The sequence below is a fragment of the Calidris pugnax genome, unplaced genomic scaffold, assembly GCF_001431845.1.
Source record: "Calidris pugnax isolate Ruff unplaced genomic scaffold, ASM143184v1 scaffold246, whole genome shotgun sequence".
Lineage (NCBI taxonomy): Eukaryota > Metazoa > Chordata > Aves > Charadriiformes > Scolopacidae > Calidris > Calidris pugnax.
This window is the reverse complement of record NW_015090989.1, coordinates 2,649,474-2,674,250: the sequence shown is the minus strand read 5'-3', so window position 1 is coordinate 2,674,250 and position 24,777 is coordinate 2,649,474. Positions and strand designations below refer to the sequence as shown.

At 36.4% G+C, this 24,777-nt stretch overlaps 1 protein-coding gene across 1 annotated transcript in view; it reads left to right on the top strand.

Annotated features, from left to right (window-relative positions):
• Positions 1 to 24,777, top strand: part of RPGR (retinitis pigmentosa GTPase regulator) — a 66,089-nt gene that overhangs the window by 39,273 nt on the left and 2,039 nt on the right. Inside the window, exons 9-15 of the mRNA XM_014954070.1 lie at positions 410 to 534; positions 1,669 to 1,851; positions 2,764 to 2,929; positions 4,248 to 4,354; positions 6,398 to 6,463; positions 23,158 to 23,391; positions 23,601 to 23,640. Of these exons, the coding sequence (XP_014809556.1) occupies positions 410 to 534; positions 1,669 to 1,851; positions 2,764 to 2,929; positions 4,248 to 4,354; positions 6,398 to 6,463; positions 23,158 to 23,391; positions 23,601 to 23,640 (921 nt within the window). The remainder of the gene's footprint in view (positions 1 to 409; positions 535 to 1,668; positions 1,852 to 2,763; positions 2,930 to 4,247; positions 4,355 to 6,397; positions 6,464 to 23,157; positions 23,392 to 23,600; positions 23,641 to 24,777) is intronic.

Below are 24,777 nucleotides of genomic sequence, written 5' to 3'. Positions count from 1 at the left end.
GTGAGAAGGCCAGATTTGATATAAGGAATTTCTGATCACAGCCATGCCATGCGTAGTTCTGTACATGCTGTCTCCTGGCAAATTCTAACCTCATAATCACACCTTCTGGTTTAGAAGCCTTTGTTTTGCTATACAATTTCAATCTTAGTGTTTTCTTATTGTTTCTTTTTTCCACAATTGTCTAGACTAACTCTGATCTCTGATGTTACTTTGACTGAAAAAAAAAAAATATATATATATTTGGATCATAATCATCTGTTGAAAATCTGAAAATAATTGTTCAAGTTTTGCTTTTGCAAGAGAAATATTCCTTACTTACATGGCGTGTTACTTTTATTGTGATGGTTTTGTCCTTGTTTCGTACTGAATCTTTGTTATTAATAGCATCCTTTTTATTTTCTTTATACAGATAACGGCCTCATGTTTACTTTTGGGGATGGACGACATGGCAAGTTAGGACTTGGAGAAGAGAATTTTACAAATCAGTTTGATCCCACTCTGTGTTATAATTTCTTGAGGTTCACAGTCCTTTTGGTAAAACGTCTCATGCTTCTCAGACATCAAAATGTTTATATTTTTATGAAACACAGTATTAATGAGAGTTGAAATCTCAATATACATTTTTTTCCTACAACATTTAATTAGTAGACAACACAAGTTAAAAGAAAAAGGAAATTATAATTACGTATCACACTGTTCATTTAGTTTAGAATGTACTTGGCTTGGACTACTTGTATAGACTGCTTTTTAGGGTTTTTTTTCAGTAGTGTTGTGCTACAGTGTTTTGGTCTACAGAGCTGGTAGTAGCCTATAAAATTAAATAGTTGTTGCTCTTAGGTTGTTGGTAGTATGGGGGAAAGTAGTGTCTATTCTGAAAACACCAGAGATTTTTAATTTTAATGATTATTTGTGCAGTGGGATATTTACTAAATCTTAAGAAAATTTGAGGAGTTGCTTTTTTGAGTCTGAATGGGATGAGAAAGGAGAAATACTGTTTTCTTTGAAGGGCATTGCTGTCATCTGTTTCCTGAGGTGTTTAAGAAATAAATATCACAGAACTGCCAGCATCAAAAATACAAACATGACACAGGATTGAACAAAGTTTGGGACTAAGTCTGTAGCTCACTTCTGTTTGTTTACTGCACTTAGAGGTTAAGGAAGTTTTATGAGAAGTGCTAAGGGATTTAAACTTTTCAGAAAGTGGAATCTCTGATCTTTATGTAATTAAACTTTCTCTGTTGGAGGGTGTAGGACTTTACATTAAATTTTGTGGGTTTTGTGATGAAATATCTATGCTTGTATCGCTAAAGTATTGCCCACATTTGGCTTGCATAAAAATAATTAGCTCAAATCCCTTCAAAATCAGTGGAAATATCTTTGCTTTCTTCTGTATCAACAGTTTGATAGACCTATCTTTTGGTGTGTTCAATACAAATATGTCGTATTTAAGTAGGAAGAAATGAACATAGATCCCTAGTCATTAAGAATTGTAATTATGTACTTTTGTCTTGCTAACATCATTAGGAGCTAAATTTGAAGCAATTTAACATCTCTTACTTTTATTACATTTTTCTTATACTCTAAGTCCCTAGAGATGATTGTAAGAAAATTAGATCCTTGTATTGATACTTGCAAATGAAATAAGCAGTCCCTTTTTTGGTGCTATAGGTTGCTTGTGGTGGTTGTCACATGCTAGTTTTTGCTGCTCCAAGACCTAAAGGATCTGAAGAAACACTCTTAGAAGATTTATATGAGAGCCATTTGACTGCTACTATCTCTAAAATGAGTGGAGACCCACTACTAACAAACACCTTACAACTAACATCAGCACGAATACGACGTCGGGAGAGGGTAAATTCAGAGCTCTTTAGAGTTGCCATACTTGTTTTAGGAAACAAAATAACTTTAAAAACTAAAATCACAGCATATGCCCAGCAGATAAATATATCTCCTTAAAATACTTGTTAGATTTTAATTTATATAAAGAAGCATTAATATCTACACTGGTACCAGAATTGATGCAGGTGAAAGATAGGAATTGGTCAGATTTTACTTGTTTATATCTATGAAAAAGACTCAAATTGTTGTTTTTTTGTTTGTATGTTTGTTTTTTAATTCTATAACGTAGAGCCTGTTCCCTTGTATTTTTGAAAGTATCTTAGAAATATGAAAAAAACCCCACCAAGAATCTGACTCTTTTTGATGTTCCCGCTCTATCTTTGTGTAGATTAAACAAGTTCATAGTTTATAAAATAGCGAAGTTTCACAATCAACTTTAAATGATCCTAACATCCTGTAGCTACTGAAAATAGTAGTTTCTTCTCCTTTATCTCCATTGCATATTCCTTGTAATTTCTTTAGCAGCACAATGAATTAGATCATTTCACTTACCTGTCTGAAAAGTAACTCTACCACAAAACCACATTTGTTTTGTAAAAATATATTGATGCTGTGGATAAGGTATTAGTGTTATTTGAAACACTAGTGTTTTCATTTTAAATAAAAATCAAAATTCTTTTAATCCTTTATCTATATTTTAAGACAGCTTGAGATTATTTTTTAGAAACGACCTAAAATATCCCAGTAGGTCTCTCCACTTTTTAAAAATAATTAAAATACTCAAGAAATTTTGTTTATGCTGTGCATACGAAGTTGCAACACTGTACCATCAACTAAAGGAAAATACCACTATGAAGTATGAGAGGTTGCTTACATTTTATTCTTCTAGTTTTATTCTCAATATTTTTTTTTAATCTTCTAAAGGAAAAGTCACCAGAACAGTTTATTCGAATGGCACGAACTCTGCCTCCACTGGGAGAAAGGTTCTTAAAATCTTCATTGCCTGTGACTAGCAACACTAGCCCCCTCTGGTTTTCTGCAACAAGTCTTCCTAAAGCTGAACCTGGGAAGGATAGAGACCATGAAAAAGGTAAAGTGTCCCCCCATCTCATTGCTGGTTTCTGAGAACTATATAGTTTGGCTGTCATAATTTATAAACAAACACTCAGTTTGAACATGAAAGAAGGTTTGAGCTCAGTCTTACCTCAAGAGGGTCTGGCAGAATACAGACATGAAAGTTGAGAAATGCATACAAGAAATTGCTTCACATGTGGTTCATGTTTAGAAAACACACGTAAAGATTTGGAGGAGAGTTGAGTGAAAGAAAAACAACTTCTGAATTGTACCCGAGGTTCCTCAAGCCTGTAGAAATATGGCTTCACAAAAATACTGTGAGGTTAGGAACTACTTTCTCCATTTTCATGAAAAAAAAGTAATTACAGAAAAAAATTGATTAGGAACAGTTGTAAAGACACAGGAAGGCCTAGAAGAGACCATGGATAAGAAAAGAGGCCTACCAATTCTTATGGGAGCTTTCTTCACTTGGAAATGCAAAAGTACTCCTCACTCTCTGTTGTCTAAGATAATAAGGATTTGCAATATTCTAGCTAATGCAAAAAACTGGATAACGATACTGATACAGTGCTGGACTTTTGCACAGATATTCTAGAGCAGTTCTGGACTTTATCTGGGTTCCCAGGCGTGTGTGAGTTCCTGCTGAAGATTACAGAATGCTGTGCTTCTGTGTAAAAGTTAGCTCAGATTTATTGGAGAGTCAAATCCAATTTGAAAGTAATTAATTCAGTCAGAATTAAGGTGATTATTTGTAAAGCTGCCAGCATTAGCATTTCTTATTCCAGGAAAGCAATGCAGTGAAATTTGAATTGCCTTTAGAGTCTTCTGAGGCCTAAAAGCAGTTTTTTGTGCCATATAAAACTGGCCATATACCTGATGAACTTGAGGTGAACCTGAAAATGATGTAGGTACATTTTTATGATGCTGCACTGGGGTTAAACTCACTGTCTCTCCATCCATTACACAGATAACGTGCACTGTAGATAATATGACTGCAGCTAATTTAGTCTAATTGGTACACTATTATTAAAGAGATTATCCAAAAGAAGCTTTGTTCCATGTAATATTTATGCTTTGAAAGCCTGCAAAAATGGTCAGAGATCTACAGTGCACTAAGGCCAGATTTTGCTGAGCTACCTGCAATGTTAATACTGATGAAAAGGAGGTGGAAGTATTTCTGCTGTGTCTTAGGCTGGAGGAATGAGGAAACTCAGGACTTCAGTCCCATGTCAGTAAAATAGAGATTATTTCTGTTTTACGAGAGTGGGGTGTTGTTTGCTGTGTATCACCTGTTACTATGGTATTTGTTTACTTCCCTCTATTTTACCTTAAAGAAAAGAATCATCAAAAAGATAAACCTGGTGAATCCTCTGCAGAAGAAGATTCAGATAATGAAAATAATGACAAAAACCTTGGAGATACAACTGATGTCCTAAATATGGTAAAATATATTCCACTAATGAATCTGTAATTCAGGCATTTTTATGCAGGGGGAAAAGAAAGCAGCTAAATCACATTTCAGGTTCTAGTGCAGAACTCCTGGCTAGCCCAGGAGTCATATGGGGCATCAAGAAGTAGTGATATACTGTTGAATGAGCATGCATTTCGTATCATCATTATCCAATGCTGAAGTTTGTTTTCATTTTCCAAGTAATGTTGTAATATGAGATTGAAGCAGTCCAAATAGTGCAGCCCCTCTCCTTGATTTAGCTCTGGGTACTAGAAAGAAAAGGTAAAAGCCACTGGATACCACATGGTGATCTCTATCTCTGACCTTCCTCACCTTGATGATTTCCAAGAGGAATGAGCATGCATTTCGTATCATCATTATCCAATGCTGAAGTTTGTTTTCATTTTCCAAGTAATGTTGTAATATGAGATTGAAGCAGTCCAAATAGTGCAGCCCCTCTCCTTGATTTAGCTCTGGGTACTAGAAAGAAAAGGTAAAAGCCACTGGATACCACATGGTGATCTCTATCTCTGACCTTCCTCACCTTGATGATTTCCAAGAGAGAGAACTGCAGGAAATGTAGCAGAAAGCTGTCTTTTCCTGTTCCAATAAGAGCTTTTTATTATAGGTGGATATTAAAGAGAAGATCAAAATGCAGACATTTTGATTATTTGACGATTCCTAAGCATGTTGCTATGTATTTCTCTTATTTAAAATATTCACCTTATCATTTGTACACCTTTACAAACATTTCGGAAGAAAGGCTATGTCCTGGCCTAGGATGCAGTACAGAAAGAATGTTGGGATTTGTCTTTTTTTTTTTCACTTCAATGGAATGGAAACAAATGAGCAACTCACTGTGGATTCGGCTCAGGATGTGTTGTCAGTTATGCCAGAGGGATTGCACATTTTACAGGAATTATTACTTGTTTGTACTTAACAGTACCTAGTAATTTAACAATCTGTGCATACCATTTATTTAACAGTTAGAAAACTTTATTTTCATTTACAAGAAAAAAAAATATTTCCAGATATCATGCATAACATGGCAGTCATTATTTATAACATACTGCACACTTTTTGTGCTAGACTTTTTTCTCCTTTTGGTTTTTCTGCCCATTTTGAATAAATTTTAAAACATTTATCAGAATGGATCAGTAAATTTGAAAAATTCTGTCGGGCAAACTTGTCATAATACAAAGAAAAATGATTGCTCTTGAATCTGAATGAAAATAACCTGTTACAGCATAGTTGTTTCAATTTTTCTAAGCTGTGGCAACATACATCATATTGACAAGCGTGACAAGAAGAGGCAAAACCTTTAATAACCATATTGATGATACAAATTCTTGAGAGTCAGAGACCAGAACTGTCCATGCTCACTGTGTTGAAAAACAATATGGTGGTTAAACCATAAGCAGTTAACGAACAGAAGCAGAGAACATTATCTTGTCATTTGGAGTATATGGGAAGGGATGACCAAAATCTCACTGTACGTGCCCACCTAGTGGTATTCCACACTGCCTTGCCTTTTATTTTTTTGCTTTATATAGAAGAGATAGAGGCATTAGATTCCAGTGAAAATTTATGCTGTATAATGGTTCTTTGAACATGTTCCTTCAAGGCTGTGGTATCAAACTGGATATTAAGTTGAAGGTTGTGATGATAAGGTTGTAAGCAGTTATATTTGTAGCCACAACTTCACGGTGAGTGGAAAGTGGATCTAAAATGTGCTGGCAGGCTATAAGAGAGGGCATGTAGCTTTCAGTCTCTACAGGCAGTTTAGATGTTGACATCTAAGCTGATTACCACTCTCTTTATAAGGAGTAAATAAGGGAAGTGAAATAGGTGAGTTGAGTGCTTATACAGATTTGTCTCAACCTGACTATGCAATAGGATTAAAATGTTCATATAACTTAAAATTGCTCTGTTTAGTAGAACTGGACTTTGATGCTGCTTTCCCTATTTATTTATTTGTTTGTTTGTTTGTTTTCCCTATATTTATTTTTTTAATAGAGATCTTATTCTTTGCAGACGCATGCAATGAAATTGAATCCCAGTGACCAGTCCTTGAAATTATCTCCACTCCAAAAACAAAAGGTACTGTAACTAATTATATATATGTATACTTACACTCACGTTTAAAAGATCTATAATTCTTGTTTTGCTTTAAGTTTTAAAAAAGCTAGGCAAATTTTATGGGCCTCCTCTTGCTAATTTTCTGAATATCCATGAAGTAAAATTATAAGAAGCTGACAAAAGTCAGAGAGAATCAGTTCATGCACATAGAACTTCTCACACCCAGCATAGTTTGAGAGGAGAGTATATAATACTTCGCCAGTTTAAGGAACAAAAGACTATCATATACATTTTGTAAGTTATGTTGATAACATACATGTCTACTGGTTTGTTGATATTAAAATATTATAACTGACTTTTGGGACACAATGTAAGTAAAGATTTTATTTACAGAAATTCACCATGGAGTATATGGAGTATGTTTAAAGGAGCAATAATACTGGTTTTAAATATGAAATTAAAATACTTTTGTATTATCTTTCTATTTAATTCCTAAAGTGATCCCAGCATTTCAGTTTTTTGTTATATTTCTTTATAATTTTGTTTTATATTAAAAAAGCTGCAGAATTTGTTAAGTAATTGTAAAATTTAAAGCAGAAAGACAACAGATTTTCAGACTTGCTAGAACAAGCATAACAGTGAGTGCATCAGAAGATTTCCCAAGGGGGAAGGTGGTGGAAGGTGTAAGAGAACTGTAGTTCTTTCCTTCTGTTTGCACAGCCTCACACATTGCATGTGCTCTACTTTATGGGACATGATGCAGGCTGCACAGTTCTTCTTGCATCCACTTGGAATGCCTGGATAGTGAAAAAGGAGTAGTAGTACCTTTATCATCAACAGGCTGTTACATTCTTGTAATACGTACATTTGTAAATTCATTTCATGTGAAAGGCTCTACCTTTTATGCTTTTAGTCCCCTCATACAAACTGTTTCTTTTCTTGTTCAGATATTTTTGTAACTTTTTTCTTTTGCTGTCATTTGTCCTTAATGCTTTCCTTCTTTCTTTTTAATTTTCTGCTTCTCGTGTGGAATAGAAGAACAATAAAAATGTGAAACTGAAAAGAGATGGTAAGGGTGGGCTGAAAACCAAGGGGTCTGATTTCATGAAGGAGGGCTCAAAAGTAGGCTCTGGCTCTTTACAAAAGCAGTCTTCACTTTCAGAATCACCGGGACAAGATTTAGAAAAAAGTAGTGCCTTTGTAGGGAAGCCTGTGGCCAAAAAAAATACAATGAAAGGTAAATCTGAGGATGCACAAAGTGTTAGTACTTTGAAAAGTGGTGTTCAACAAACTGCTAGGGACAAATGCAGATTAGCGAAAAGGGAAAAAGAATATGTGGAAAATCCTGAATTTGTCAAAGAGGAAGTAACTTACAGTCCTCCCACTGAAAAACAAATTCTGACTGAAAAACCAAATTCTTCCAATAAAACCTCAAAAGCTGTTAAATCTAAGCAGTCCCTTAAAATAGATGTACTTCCTTCTGCATCTAGGGATCAGCCCCAGACTGATTCATTAATTGTGCAAAAATACAATCCTATTAAAAAGCAAGGAAGTCAAGAAGCAGTAGAAGGTCGAAACAAAACAAAGGATGTTGAAAAATCTGATAAATGTGAAAAAATATGTGTCAGAGGAGAAGACAATAGTGAAGAGCAGAGGGGTTTTAAAAGAAAGGATCCATTTTTAAAACAAATAGCTGTAAATATGTCACCATCTTCATCTGAGGAAAGTAGTAACGATCTTGCAAAAAACATACATAAGAGTCGGGAAAAAGGAGAGGACTACTATGAAAACAGAGCGATCCAGAAGGCAGTGAAAACAGTAGAAAATTTAAAAGAACTGGACTTTGAAAAAGATGACAGTGAGATTGAGGAAATGCAAGCTACAAACAATGAGAAAGAATACATTGAAGAGAATGATACAAGAAGTCTGAATGATGAAGAAACAAACTCTGAAGCTAAATCTGATGAAGACAGGCAGTTGGAAATTAGGAATGAAGAGGAATCTAATCAAGAGCAGGAGAGTGAGGGCAGTGAAAAGGGTGAAAGTGAAAAAGAAAAACCAGATGAAACAGTTGACAGTGAAGGTGAAGTAGGAGAGGAAGAAGAAGAGAGTGAGGTTAAAAAAGAGAGAGATGAAGCTTCAGTAGAAAAAGAGGAAGATGAAGAGGAAAAAGACAATGAGGAAGAAAATGAAAGAGAGAAATCACAACCTGAAAGAGACAGCGAGAATGAGGGTGCAGAAGAGACTGAAGATATTAATCAGGAAGATGGCAAAGAGCAAGGAGATGAGGAAGGCGGGTTGATGGAGGAAGAAGAAATGTTGAGTGAAGAAGAGGATATGGAGGAGGAAGAATATGCAAAAAAGGAAGACACTGAAAAAGAAAAGGAAGAACAAGTTCAAAGTGAGGGAAGAGATGAGAATGAAGAAGGAGGTGAAGATAGAGAAGAGGAGGAAGAAAAAGAGGTAGAGGCAGAAGAGGATGGAGAAGATGAAAAGGAAAATGAAGAAGAAAACAAAGAAAGGGAGACTGAAAAAGACAAAGAGGGTGAAGAGGAGGAGTTAGAAGAATCATTGGCAGGGAGGGAAGAAGAAGAGGTATCCAAAGAACAGGAAGAGGAAGATGCAAATAGAAGAAATAAGGGGGAGGGAGAGGATGGAGTGGAAGAAGAAGAGGGGGAGGATGAAGTGGAAGAGGAAAAAGAAGATGATGAGGAGGACAAGGAAGGAGCAGAGGCAGAAGCAAAAGGGGAGGAGGTGGAAAAAGATGAAAACAAGGAGGAAGAGGAGTGGGAAAATGAAGAAGAGGGAGAAGAAGAAGGAGAAGATGAAGAAGAAGAAGGGGTGGAAGAAGGTGAGGGAGAAAGGGTGGAAGAAGATGAAGAAGGAGAGGGGGTGGAAGAAGGTGAGGGAGAAAGGGTAGAAGAAGATGAAGAAGGAGAAGGGGTGGAAGAAGGTGAGGGAGAAGGGGTGGAAGAAGATGAGGGAGAAGGGGAGGAAGAAGAGGAAGTGGAAGAAGAGGAGGAAGTGGAAGAAGGCGAGGGAGAAGAGGGAGTGGAGGAAGAAGATGAAGAAGAGGAAGAAGATGAAGAAGAGGAAGAGGGAGCAGAGGAAGAAGAGGGAGAGGAGAAGGAGGAAGGGGAGGAAGAAGAGGAAGAGGAGGAAGACGCAGAAGTGGAAGAGGAAGAGGAGGAAGAAGAAGGGGAAGAAGGAGAAAAAGAGGAAGAGGGAGAGGAAGAACCAGAAGGGGAAGAGGGAGAGGAGGAAGAAGGAGAAGAGGAGGAAGGGGTTGTGAGAGAGGAGGAAGAAGAGGATGAGGGAGAGGAGGAGGAAAGAGAGGAAGAGGAAAAAGCAAAAGGTAAAAGAAAAAAATATATTAATAAGCTTCCACAAAAGAAAAGCAAAACCAGGAAGCCAGGGAAGACAGAAAGTAATGCTTTACCAAACAGCTCTACACAAAAAACGAAGTCCAAACAACTTGTAGCAAATGGTTTACATAATTCAGAACAATTTTGGAACAATGTGCTACCTCATTATTTAACACTAAAGTAGCAGAGACTACTGGAGATACAGTAAGCCTATTCAGGAAACTTTGGAACTATGACAGATTGATTTTTATAACTTACAGGGTGTTTTTTTTAATATAGTCAAAATATATTATTATGTATGTACTTTAAGTGCCAATTTATTGAAAAGGACTGAAGAAAATGTTTGGATTTGGGAAGCTTTTATGAGATAAATCATATAAATTTTTGATACAGTCATTTACACAATCATCTTTATCATGTGTGACAGATTTAAAAAATAACTGCTGAGGAGGCAAAATGTGTTTGCCTCTTAATTAAATTATAATGTCATGCTGACAACATGAATTATACATTGTAACAGTGTAATCTTCTTTGCCTTTGCATCAGATTTCTTAAGGTAATGCATTAGTTTTAGTTGTAGCATAGCTTACCCGTTAATGTGCCTTATACAAAAGGAGTGTCAGTAAATCACCAAAGATACATATTTTTTAATTTTGCTATCACTTCATTCCCCCTACTTTCCTTCTGTTCATGTATTGGTAAAATGTTCGAGTACTCAGCATAAATTAAAGTAAGGACAAGTTGCCAAATTTACATGGGTTGGCAAAGGGCAATACAAGCCTGGGTAAACGGTGGCCTAGGTTTTTTTGAAGGCCTTACGGTTGACTTCTTAGTTTGGTGTCCTCACACAGTTATGTGCAAAAAGATGAACATAAGTCTCAGAATCTGGCCTAGATTACATTAGAATCATAGAATCATTCAGGTTGGAAGAGACCCTTGGGATCATCGAGTCCAACCATCTACCCTACTCTACAAAGTCCTCCCCTACACCATATCCCTCAGTACCCCATCTAAACGTCCCTTAAACACATCCAGGGATGGTGACTCAACCACCTCCCTGGGCAGCCTGTTCCAATGCCCGACCACTCTTTCTGTGAAAAATTCCTTCCTAATGTTTAGTCTAAACTTACCCTGTTGGAGCTTGAAACCGTTCCCTCTCGTTCTATTGTTAGTTACCTGTGAGAAGAGACCAGCACCAACCTCTCTACAGTGTCCTTTCAAGTAGTTGTAGAGAGTGATGAGGTCTCCCCTCAGCCTCCTCTTCCTCATACTAAACAGTCCCAGCTCCTTCAGCCGTTCTTCATATAGAGTCAAAATACATCTATTTAGGGGTAATTTTTGACTCTCACACTTGGTGATTAGACATAATTAAAAATTTGAAAATATACACCTGTGAAGCATTATTTACTTGTGTATTCTGTGCAATAAACAAAAGATTCAATATCTGCCTATGAAAGACTAAATAAGATTACTCATCTAACTCTAAGGTTCTCAAGGTGGGCAATATACTTTATTGCAGTGTGACTGGTATATATGTTTTCAGGATCAGAGCCTAAGCTTCTCCTTATTGGAGGAGATTTGTGGTTTTCCCTCCAAAAATCACATCTGTGATCTCCAAAAAGAGGATGTAATAAACCAAGAAGACAGATAGAACAGGGGAGAAAATGACATGAAAGTCTGAATCCTTTTTGGAAAAGACAAAGTATGTTGATACTTCTGGAGTTTCCTTAAAATATGCAAGCAAATCTTGCAAATTATTTTTGTGACTTTGTAAGATACTGCATTATTGTTTTAACTATTAGTGATTGAACTGGCAAAAGAAGGGATAGGCACTCATCATACAGTGTTATTACTTAAATACTGTGGGTGGTCCGAGAAATTTTTGTAAACAGATCTCAGTATTGACATTCTCTAGAAAAATAGTTATTTAAATCCTATTTGGAAATGAGGGCAGGAGAAGAAAGGAATCAAAATGAATAAATGTCATTGATTAAAGATGTTAATAGAATCAATACTTATGTTGAGATTACGAAACATTTTTAATGTTGTTTTGTAAGATACTGACATTAAACTATATTTGACACAATGTCTCCAGAATTTATTTTCTAAAAAGGCTGTGGTAGATGAGTAGTTTGTCAGTAGATTCTAGTCTGGTTCAATCCTTCTTCCATATACTGCATTTGAAGGTAAGATCCCTTTCAGTCACATGCCCTAACTATAACAAAAAGTTACTCCAATGACTGTATTGTGTCCCTATGAAATTTGTTTCAAGCTTTGGAATTTTCTGGAATGCATTGTCTTGGCATCAGCATGTGTGAGTCTTTCGAAAAGGGTAAGTATCCTCAAATTCTGATAGAGTGGAATATTTTAACAGTTAAATGCACTTACCCAGAAAACAGCGCTCTCTAACACCAGAGTTATTTCTCACAAGTGCTGCATTATCACTGAACATCTGTGAAAATACTTGCTTTTGAAACTCAGTGGAGCTAAACTGTGTTATTTTGTCTTTCTTAGGAAAGATGAGGATGTAACTGTGATTAAACGTAGAGTAATATTGAAAGGTGTTTGTATAGGCCTAAACCCATGTTTCTTGGATATGGCATCTACTTATTTGTGATTCTGAAATTCAGCTTTGGAAGCAAACTGTGCTGTGAAAAAAATCTGTTATTTCTTATGAAAAATATTTGCTAGAGAAAGGGGGAAAAAGTGAGAGAACTTTGAAGCAAGTGATTTCCAGTTCCACATAGGAATGGGTCTTCATTTACTGTTTGTAGCTTTTAATCTAAAATCCTTAGGTAAATGGGAACCATTTGTTGTGCCTCTCTTAAGATGCACTGATTGCATAAAGCTTCCCACGAGAGTAAAGGAAGCCAAGTTTTGGGCATCTCCTCCTCTTTGTTTGGTCTGGATGAAAATTCATTGAATTGAGAACTGATTTTATATTGTTTTGTGGACCATTCCTGTGGCAGGGGAAAAGCAGAGCATTACTCCAGCACTTCTAAGGGTTTTCCACAGAATCGTTACATAAATTATACACTGTGCCAGTGTTTCTGGGCTTTGGGGGGACTTTGGAACTCTATTAGCATAACGAGTGGAATTTTATTTCGTTTGACTCATACTGGTTTATGAAGTTTGGTACTTGTGGTTTTGTGGAAATTCAGTATGTCCTTGGTATTTATTATGGGATACAAAAAGATTTATGTGCAGTACTTAAGCAACATGGGAGAAGAACTCCTGAACTAGTTTTTAGTAGACAAAAAAAAATCCTGCAGTGGAGAGAGAAAACAATGGTACAACTGCTCAGACTGAAGGTCTATCTAGTCCAATATATTTTTTCCACCAGAGGCTACAGGTGAATGCCTGGCAAACATGCATTGTACACAGTTCTCCTCTGTAATCAGTCAGTATACCAAATATATTCAGTATATTCAAAAATTTGTGATTCAGCAGATTTAACTATTACATTTAATAGCCATTTTTCTTCCATGAACTTCTTTCAATCAGTTTTTAACCTGTTTAGCATCCAGTACATGTTTTGGCAAACAATTCTTAGATTATTTTACACGTTGTTTGAAGTAGTTCCTTTTTTTTTGCCTTGAATCTGTCTTTTGGTACCTTCATTTGATGTTTCTGTATTCTTGTGTTAGAAAAAAAAGAGCATTTATTTCATCTAATAAATTTCCTCTGAATAAGAGCATTTATTTCATCTAATAAATTTCCTGATTATTCCTGAATAATGATTTATTCACTCCTGATTGTCACATGGGAAAACTGTTCAGCTCTGTGGTTTAAATCAAATCAGGATCAAAGTGATTATTAATCACTTTATTATCACTTATTAATCAATCTGAATTGATTTATTAATAACAGTTAACCAGCAATCAACCAACTACACATTCAAGATCAAGAGCAGCAATACAGCAGTTAACACCACCACTAGACATCCAGAAATGTTAATAAGTACCTGCAAATTTCTAAGTACCCTTCTGCAGCTAATTTTAGAAGTTTTGATCCCCCCTGCATGCTCTCACATACGTGTTGACAGAATTGCATATACACATACTGCCTTTTATAGGGGGCATGAATTACAAGTACATACCCCATTTTCGGGGGGCAGAGTGCAAGTCTGCTCTTGCCACATAGCTCCTGTCAGAGATGAGAGCACTCTAAATTACTTTTGAATATGCTGTAGCACAGCTCTTATTCCTGCAAAATTTCAGCAGGTACATTTTCCCATTGTATCTGAAAATAACAAACTATTTATTCAGATAACAGCTCTGTCTGCATAATTGATGTTGAATAACAAAAACGTCTTTCTCCAAACTCCAGAAAATGGCTGGATTTCATTCACTACTTTTTGTCCCAATGTCTTCTCTGGATAGGTATGTGGTTATTCTTTAGAATGGGGTCTTTAGGAATTATGCAGAAAAGGACATTTAGTTTTTGTTCGCATTGCTTTTGACTTTTCCCCCTAGCTTTCCTTAACTTTAGCCACCTTTTAAGATAAATTCTAGCTTACTTTCTCTGAAGATGACACTACCTTCTAGATCTTACCTCTCAGAATAGCAAAAAGTCTTTTATTTTTATTAATTGAATTTTTAGTGTGAATCTAGTAATTTAACAAAAGTATTGTTAAATAATCTAAAACAAATGAGAGTAATTAAAGGCTGAACTTTTTTTTTAATGCAATCTGAGTTTTTTCTTAGTGCATATAGGCTGAATTTATGAGCTGTGAACTCACCTGAACTTCTGTGTATTGTCTTTAATTTTATAATGAATATACGGGAAGCAGAATCAAGGTCAGAAATAATAGGATCTTCAAAGAATGTTGTCAGATCTGTAAAAAGGCAAAAAAGGGCAAAGTAAATGCAAAAGGGCAAGTTTTCAACTCATTTCCAAATGTACAATTCAAATAAATGACAGTGTTTAGTATGGTGGCATTCTATGAGCAACTGAGCAAATATTTTGCTTGCACGAATGGCAACCCTATAGTTTTTTCCTCAGTGAAGTTCTGAACATGTTCATAATCTGAAGTCACTCACAGAGTTTTCATATGTTTTAATGGAGAGAGGAGAGGTTAGCTTTTGCATACTGAAAGGATTTTGGAGAGATAGCTTTGGCCTCAGAAAATCACATTGCTGAGAGCTACAGAGGCTGTATTTTTCTATTGCCAAAAGAAAAAGTAAGTACACTTAATCGCTGTCCTTTTTAAGGATTTGTGATAGTGCCCGTTGCTTCTTTGCTTGGCAACCTCATGCTGTAATAATTTAAACAAATATTAATATCGTTATCTCAAAAAAACATACTTAGTGATGAAAATATTTATTATCAGTGCCCTGAAATGTCAAGTGTAAAGATATTTACTATTCTGGCTTTCATAAATGTCCCAGCATTGAAAAATCAGACATGAGTCTCTTGCTGTCTGAGGTGGGCTGCAGGGCATTCTGCTGGAATGTCCCAGGTTCAATGTTGAAAGGTTTAGAGCTTTATAATTTGTCATGAGGACTCCACCTTTCATGCAGAGTCGTGGTTTCATATTGAGTGTGAGAGAGAGCTAAACGAAGGTAGCTCTCAGCAGAATTTTATATTAAACAAAGCCTTTATCTGCACCTGTAAGGATATAGATCACAGTAGTATTGAAGAGTAAGATTTCCCACTCCCCGTGTACCAGCGATAATACAAGAGCCTGTGCTGTTCATCTGGGAAGTCAACGGTAATGACCAATCTAATTATGAGTTTGGGATTGTGAGCCACCCTGGCAGAGGCTGGTTTTCTTACAGAAAATTTAAAATACATGAATTTGATCCAGTGTCTTGCCAAGGCACAAAATGACTCTCATAATTAGAAACACAGCAGCAGAACTGCTGCAAAATTTAATCTCTTTTACTAGGCACTTCGTTGTCATATCTGAGGAGAAAAAGAAGAAGGCAAACCTGAACGTGTCCTGTATCCAGAGTACACAAAGCAGTTCAGCCGTGCTCTAAAGCCAGCCTTCCAGTAGCTGGGGTAGAACTTACACAGCATGAGATGCAGAACAATTGCATGGGGAAGCTGGTGGGACTTTAGTAACTAAGGCTGTTGTACCTTGAAGAACCTACTTGTAGATGGGAATGGGTTTAAAGATTACTGATGGTTGTACAGAAATTGCCACTTTTATATCAGAGTATTTTGAAATGGGGGATCTCCCCTGAGAGACCCAGCTTTGCAGGCCGTGGAGATTTTAGCAGTAACTCATGGGGGATCCCTTTCAGGAATGTACTGAGAACAGAGCATCTTGAAGAACCTTCCTGCATGCTGAGCTGTTATTGGTGAAAATTTGTCTTTGCCCATATTTTTATCTAAGCACTGAATAATAATCAGCATGATTAAGGCAGGATTTTGTCGAAAAGCACAGGATTTTGGAGAGACACACAGTACTCCAAACTATGTGGTACAATAAAAGCTGAAAGTAGTGACTGTCCTCACTCATTTGCAAATACGTGGGAGCTGCATGACAAATTCCAGACACTAAAACTTTTTTCTGTAAGAATTTGGAAAAAATGCACAAACTGGATCCAAGTGTGGGCTAATATTCCCAAGTTAGATTTTCTCTGTGTCTGTTAGCATTAAGGATTCATTTTATGCAGCATAATATCTTCCAGAGACATACTAAATTTTTGAGATAACATCAACATATTCTAATTTGGAATGGCTCATTATATTTGATCTGTTTTGCTTAAGTACCCGGGAGTTATTTTGGTAGGCTATTTCCAAGCGACTGAATATTAAAGGCTATTTATGTTACTATGTAAAATAGCTCCTAAGAGATTATACTTGAGGTAAACAATCTCCAGCGTGTTTTATGATTTTTCACAAAGCACCTTAAAAATTCTTTCTAGTTTTATAGAGGATTTTTGTGTGGGTTTTGTTTGTTTTTCCTTTTCACCCTGGAAATTATTATTATTTATTTGCTCTCCAAAGAAAGCAACCTTTTTGGAGAAAATATGAGTTTTGTGTATAAAAGCTATAGTACATCTGAGCTATTTTAGATACTGATTTATCTTAGAGAATAAATACTAAAAATTTGTTCTGAATTGCTGGAGAAAGAGAATACTTTAGATAATGCTCTTTAAATTGGTTTTGTATTAAATAGTCAAAATCTTAAATAAGCTTGAAAGTACAAATACTGTCTTTTTTAGAATGTAGTTTTACATTAGAATTTTATACACTTTTAAGTAGTAATTTTACTCAAACAAGAATGCAGAGATGTATCTTTCTTCAGGTACACCTACAGCAGAAAGCTGGCAAGCCATAGAATAATTACACCAAAGCCAACTGAAATGATCTTTAAGATAATGCCATCAAAAAAGAACTGTCTAATACTGTGTAATAAATGTCAGTGTAGTATCTCAGAATGATACCTGAAGTCTTGACTAATATTACTAATTCTCTTAATGCAAGGTATGTGCACTGCCAGCCTATGACAAAAGTGCACAGATCTGTGGAAACTTCTAAGTCCTTGTGTTTGGCTTTTAGTAAATAGAATATATTGCATAGCAAAGTATTGGCAGAAAAAGACTTAGGAGAACAATAACGAAAAATGAGTCTGCTCAGTCAGTTTCTAACAATGTTGTTTACAGCTATGTATTCACTATTCCATTTTTCTCAGAGTGACACCATCCTGTTGGAGGATGCAATTCAAATTTCACAAGTACTATTGTGGAAATTAGTCATCACATATTCAGGGTAATCAGTGTATCACTATGTGGGCATCTACTACTTTGAAACATTTTCTTCCATCATATTTACAAGAAGACATAAATATCTTCAAAGTTCAATTTTTGCTTGACATTTAGCAACAGAAACTCATGCCTGACATAAAAATTATTTCCAATTGTTTCACTGTCGGCACAGTGTGCCTGAAATGATGAGTGCACATTGCATTAGTATTCCAGGATGCGTACATGACAGAAGCATTAAGGGATTGTTGTAAGTATCAGGTAATCCATGTCAAGTGCTCTTGATGTAGAATTGTACAATTAGGAAACCAATATAACTTAGTGGAAGTCTAGATGTTAACTTTTAGACAAGTTACAGCAACAGGCTCGGCTTTTTTACTGAAAATCCTTTTAAGTGTAATCAGCTGAGCCTTTTGTCTCCATCACAATATATAAAGAGAGTCTAGTTTGGCTTGTTGACTGCCTTGCTGCTTGCAATTGAAAGAATAAGCAGTTAAATCTCTCAGTAGAGTACTCTCATTTGAGTATTTATGTCTGAATTTTGTCAGTCTTCAGACTGGGCAGCTCTTTCTTTAGTATCTTTAAAGTGAAAATACTTTGCTAAGGTTTAGAGCAGCTGAGCTGAAAACTTTTCTATATCAATAGCTGCAAAATGAAAGTCCAGTTCAAATTCCATCCATGACGAATGGCTAGCACTGCTTGGATTTTAATATGTTAAGTTTTCACTCCAACTGCTAAGTAAGAAACTACAAGGTATATGTCTTAGCTCTACTAAGAGTTTTTTCAGGCAGTATTTCCAGTCACTTCACATCAGATGACACCACGACAATATCAGTATCAACAAAATGTTACGTGCCTACCCATCCATATATCTCCAACCCACAAAGGGTAAACAGAGCTATTTTTATTTTTTTTTCTCACATCTGCATATAAAATCATGGTTAATATTGTTACTTTAAAAGCTGTTTTAGGAAAATGTTAAGACAGTGCATTTTGCCGGCATGGACAATTCAGGACTGACATTGATATGCAGTAGTATTTTGGAGAGCAAAATGATGGCTAGTGGGGGATAATGATTCCTCTACCTATTCCTCTTCAGCCCTGCGTCAGAAATGTATTTTGTAGTTGTCCTTGGCAGTGATATATAAAGGGAGCGTTGTCCAGTCCCATGTGACAGCATTATGGCCATTGACCAACCTCTTTAGACCTGGTACCCATTTACTAAGAGACTTCTACTTCATAGTGAGACTCCTGCTAGGTATGCGTTCCATTCAGTTGTTGTATAGGTGTGTAAGAGAGCCATGGCATGCTTTTAGGCATCTAAAGGTAACGGGCTGGACAGGTAATGGGAGAAATCTCTTCCAGAAATGATTAAAATCTCTGCTAAGCAATTGATCTTTTTTGGGTGCTTGGCAGAACAATGCCAAGGAAGAAGCAAGTAGCTAACTACCTCATTCTCAGCTCTCTTTAGTAATCTTCTCTGTGGATTTTTAACAGTTTGCAGAGCACCTAGATACAGAAACTTCTTTATCACCAAGTTTTCACTGGATTTTCAAAAGATCTGCAACTAAAATTGTCTCATTGGTGGTTTTGAGATTTTTTCCTAGAAACATAAAATAGCGGTGGCAAACATAAAATATTTTGACTCCTTGAGAAGGCTTGGAAAGACACCATAAGCCCTCCCTTCTGAAATCATAATTATGATCAGCCCATCTGCCAGAGCTCGGTTTCCATAAAATATGCTGGGGGAATCCACAATTAAATAGTTAAGGCAATAAAGAGAAACCTAGTTTGCAGCTGTCATTTGAGCTAGGTCTACCATGAGACATGTTTCCAGTCTTCAGTGAGACTGTCTTTCAACCAGAGCATGACACCAGGTGAGACAACAGCATGGAACAGAGTGACATTTTTCTTCTCTCTCCATAGACATAAGGCCACATTTTTATAGAGCATTTGGAAAAGAAATGTCTTTATTCTGTATTAATCTGCCCAAAGAAAGCAGAAGACAGTTACACCCACTCAGCTATACCCACTGAGGCAATATTTTTAATAACAAACTAGACTGTGCTTCTAGGAAGTATTTATAAACAGCAGGTTCTGGTTTTCTTGGTTACTTTCAGTAGATTTAGCTACCAACTTAATGAGAGTTAAAGAGTGCTGTTCCTCATTAGACACCTTATTTTCTGTGCAGGAGAAACTGTTCTGAAAGAAAATAAGCTTTGCATTTCTTAAATTATGTTTTGAATATTTAGATGAGGAGGAAACCAGTTGTTGGTGGATAGCAAGCTGGAGGTCAAGTGTGCCTAGAGATAAGGCTAGAAGTATAGGTCATTTCTGAGATTGGATTTCTGAGATTAGATTATGTAACTGAAAAGATGAGGATTGGAAGAAGAGCTTTCTTTGTATTATTTTGACTTCGGGACTGATTTTGATGTGAATATGTCATTACTCTTTACTATGTAGTTAGGAGATGTTCCTCCCTCAGAACTCAAATCCTAACTGCTTTTATTGCCCATGCTATATGGAACATCAGTATTTTTGTTGTTAACTGCTTGACCGGTATTTCTGTCTCAGCAGAGCTAGGGATACTTACATGTGCTTATAGAGTGGGATAAACATTTTCAGTAGTTCAAAGCTGGACTAAACTCTTCTTTTACATTTAGCTGTCTTTACACATTTTGCTGTGTTCTGTAGATGCACATTACATAGTGCATACATGCCCGGATAATCTTAAATTTCTTCTAGTGTGAAATGGCTTGATTGAATCCCTTCCATAGGCCATAACTATGCTAGACATCTGTGAGGACTGTTTTAATTTTGAAGGAACCAAAAATAGAACATTCTGGCTTTCTCACAAATGTCTAAGTAATTCCACGTCAGTCTCATACTCCTCTGGAAGACTGAGTGTCAGTATTTTATCTGATGGAGGTTTTTTTACATTTTTTACAAAGATAAAACTCTGTGTGCATATTATCTCTATTTTGTACAGTGTGTTGCAGTGTACCCACAGTGTGTTGCGGTGTACCCACAGTGGTACCATTGAAGTCAACAGATAAACTATACCAATTATTATTTTCCCCCTGTACTCAGCACTGGTGAAGCCCCACCTCAAGTGGGCATCCAGGTTTGGGCCCTTCACTTTTCTACAGGAAAGACATTGAGATTCTGGAGCAAGTCCAGGGAAGGGCAACAAAGCTGGTGAGTGATCTGGAGAACAAATCTCACTAGGAGCAGCTGAGGGAACTGGGGTTCCCTCAGAACCTGGAGAAAAGGAGACTGAAGGGAGACCTTATCGCTCTCTACAGCTACCTGAAAGGAGGGTGTAGAGGGGTGGGGGTCAGTATCTTCTCCCAAGTAACAAGTGATAAGATGAGAGCAAATGGCCTCAAGTTGCACCAGGGGAGGTTTAGATTAGATATTAGGAAAAATCTTTACACCAAAGGGGTTATCAAGCATTGGAACAGGCTGCCAGAGAAGTGATGGAATTGCCATGCCTGGCAGTATTTATAAGTCAAGTAGACATAGTGCTTAGAGGCATGGTTTAGTGATGGTTTTTGTCAGCATTAGGTTGATGGTTGGACTTGATGGTTGGGTCTTTTCCCTGGTCGTGTGAGCTGAAGTGCTCATCTGTTGTAAAATGCCGTTTTTTTTGATCACCATTGCGCTGTGCTACAAAAGGGACTTTCTGCCAGTGGCATGTGCCGATTTCTGCTTTTATTTCATTCTTAACATTTCTAGAGCTGCAATATGTAGCTGGCAATGTGACGTACTACCAGGGTGTCTTCAGTTTCCCGGGTGCTCTCTGTAGCGTCAGTGTGTGGTTAATGTGTAGCCTGAACACCATGGGGGATTCAGCTTTGCTGCTGGCCCGTTTCACAGCGCTTCTCAGAACATGGTGTGTGCTGCACAGATGCTAGACACTGGCAAACTCCCACCAACTCTGCTGGACGTGCTGCTATGCACAGGGAGGCCGTTTATTCTAAGTTTAAAGATTTGGTCTTTGAAGCTGTGAAGGGCACCAGACAAGCCTTTGGACAGTGGGGCAAAAGAGACAAATGAAAGTGGCACAAGCTGAATATCTCTGGTATCATTGGGATTCTTAATTCCAGGTGTGCAGTTGTGCTTCAAGGGGTGGAAAGCTTGTTAAGTAAGGTCCAAAACCATTTTGCTACATGGTTAACTCACTCGGAAGGGTACAGGCCAGGAAACAACTAACCTGTTAATCTTTTGCATACCTCTGACATTCTTGTCTAAGCAGCCTTGTGTTCCAGCCTCTAGAAACATTATCTAATGGTCTCCTCCCTGACTGGCAAGTCACCTTCTGATGAGCGTGAAGACAGTCATTATGGAGACAACAAGCAAAATTTCAAAAAACTAAGATGGACTAAGGAATAAAATTGTCAAAAGATAGGAGACAGCATTTGGACGAATCACTTGTATACAGAAGTGTTCAGAATAAGACCCATTCCTCTAACACACTTTCAAAAGAGCGTGCAGATTGTTTGCAGCAGTTCCCAGCATGACCGAGGCTGCAGTGGAACAGAAGCCTTTTGTTGTTCAGGTTTCTTTAACATAAAACGATGGACTAAGGAATAAAATTGTCAAAAGATTTGGACGAATCACTTGTATACAAAAGTGTTCAGAATAAGACCCGTTCCTCTAACACACTTTCAGAAGAGCATGCAGATTGTTTGCAGCAGTTCCCATCATGACCAAGGCTGCCGTGGAACAGAAGCCTTTTGTTGTTCGGGTTTCTTTAACATAAAAAACTGGTTCAATACCTATACCTATATTTCCATTAATCACAGATGAAAAGCATCAGGATGCAAAGACGTAATAGTACATCTGTGCACTCTATTGCAGTGATAAGGGTTCACTTGATTTGACATTAGAAGTCCATCTTGCACTTGGTTTAGGCCCTTATATTTCTGCAATTTCCATGGGAGGGAAAATGTCTCTGTTTAAAAAAAAATGTATTTCGTGCTGTTATAAATACAGAAATGGTGTGATAATGATAATCTGAATGGAGTAATAAGGATATAATTGGTTCTTTTTCCTACACATTTTTACAAAAACATTTGCCCTTTAAAAAATTTATTTCATAATAACCATGGCTATTTTATTTTACCATATTAAAGTTTTAACCTAGGCTGAAACTAACTAAAATTCAAATTATAGTGTCTGTATTGAATCAGAGGAATCAGAACATTGTATGTGGTATTGTTTTATTAATTTTCTTGGGGAATAGATTTAAATGATTTTTTTCAGTGTTGGAATTACTACTGCTTGTGTTACTTACACATAGTTCAAACATTTAAAATAAGTGTTTTGTTTACAAACAAAGTTTGTTTTCATTGTCTTTCCATTAAGAAGAAACATGTTAGCAAACATAAAAGTCAGCTGAACTCCTAATGTTCACTGAAGGTCTCTTTTTTTAAAATATGTTAAAATTAGCAAACCTCAAATGAGGGGTCCTGTCTTTGTCCTTTCTCTATCTACTCCTTGGAACATTTTCTTTGGTGTTTTCTTGTTCTTAGTCAAATTATGATGTATGATTAGCTGGTATAGGATGAGGACCCGCGATACTGAGCACCATGAGTTTCAAAATTATATTTTGGCCATTTTGTCAAAGGACCAAAACTTGTTTGAAGATGAGGAGACAGATGGTGATGATGATGATGGTGATGATGATGATGAAGAAGAAGAAACAGAAGAAGAAGAAGAAAAAGAAGCAGAAGGAGAAGAAGGAGGAGGAGAGGAAGGAACAGAAAAAGCAGAGGAAATAGAGGAAAAATATGAAAAAGGGAAACATAGTAAAACACCCGAAGGAGAGAAAAGCAGTGATAGCACAGTGGAAACTGAAGAGGTAAAAATGTTAAGTTATTGATCTTTGAAAGAATTTGATTCTATAACTTACATTAGTTTGAATATATGTGTAGCTATCTTGGAAACGCAAAGCTGTTTTTTGGTGTAGTTTTGGTAGAGGGAGGAACAAATATGTAGGTGTTGCTAGTTAAACATTTTAATTTTTAACAAATTTGAATGTAGAGATTTCATTGTTTTATCTCTCTATAGACAGAAGAGACTACTCAGAAAGAGACCATCATTCAGCAGGGTAAGAAAACAATTCCTAAGAACTGGACCATTATGGACATTCTGAAAAAAAACCAAAACAATTCAAAAGATAAAACTTTTCTAAAAAATCTCTATTACAAAATTTCTGAACAATAGAGTTATTGTAACACTGTTCAGTAGTTGGTAAAACTGTTCTTGAGAGGTGATGAAATATGAGAGGCAAAAATTATTAATCAAAAGAAAAAAATACTTTTCCCACTTACGTATTGGAGGAAGTCCACGAGAAGGACTTTCTCTTATCAGGACTATATCTTACTTGCTAAAAGCAGTTCTAGTTCTGGTAATTGTATTATCTTTCAAGCAACTTCTTTAGGTGCTGTGTTTCTTCCCTTCAATGGAGAAGCTTGTCAAAAGTCTTCCTCATCTCTGTCAACTGACATTTCCTCATTACGTTCACAAGCAGATTATTTTAGGTGAAATTAGATAATTACACTAATAACACTGTTCAGAGATGGTCAAGACATAAGTCTAGACGTTGCTTGTAGTTTTGATGGCAGTTTGAGTGAACTGTATATTCCTTTAAGAAAGCTGGAGAGCTTAAAGTTGGGTGTCCTATGTGCAAGTCAAAAATGCTTTTCTTCTTTTAGAAGTTCTGGAATAGTCTATAATTGTTCTTTTGAAAGGAAATAACAAATGTGGTCTAAAAAAGACCATTGCCTTAATAATGAAGAAGCTATGCCATTTATTTTCAATATTATAATGGAAATAGCTTATCCAGAATGTATGCTGAAATATTTTTCCATCATCCAGTGATTTGGAAGTTTTGATATTAAGTACTTAATTTATATCATTCACACAGGGAGTATAGGAAAATTAAAACACAGGAACATCAACTCAAATGGAAAGTTTTTCCTTTCCCAGAATTGTTTCTATGGAATAAAATTCACACTGAACCATAATTCCTGCCCTAAAAGTCAGCTTTTCCAAATTAGAATATACTTTCAAAATCAGTGTGCAAGACATTGTCTTCTGTCAGCAAGAGGAAACTATGAGTGCCAAGTCAAAACATTTTATATAATGTCACTGCCATAAGTGTTCTGTTCTTGAAAATCAAGCATCTGGAGAATAATGTAAGGACATTATGTAGAGAGATGAAAAAAATAAAAGAATTCTTGTC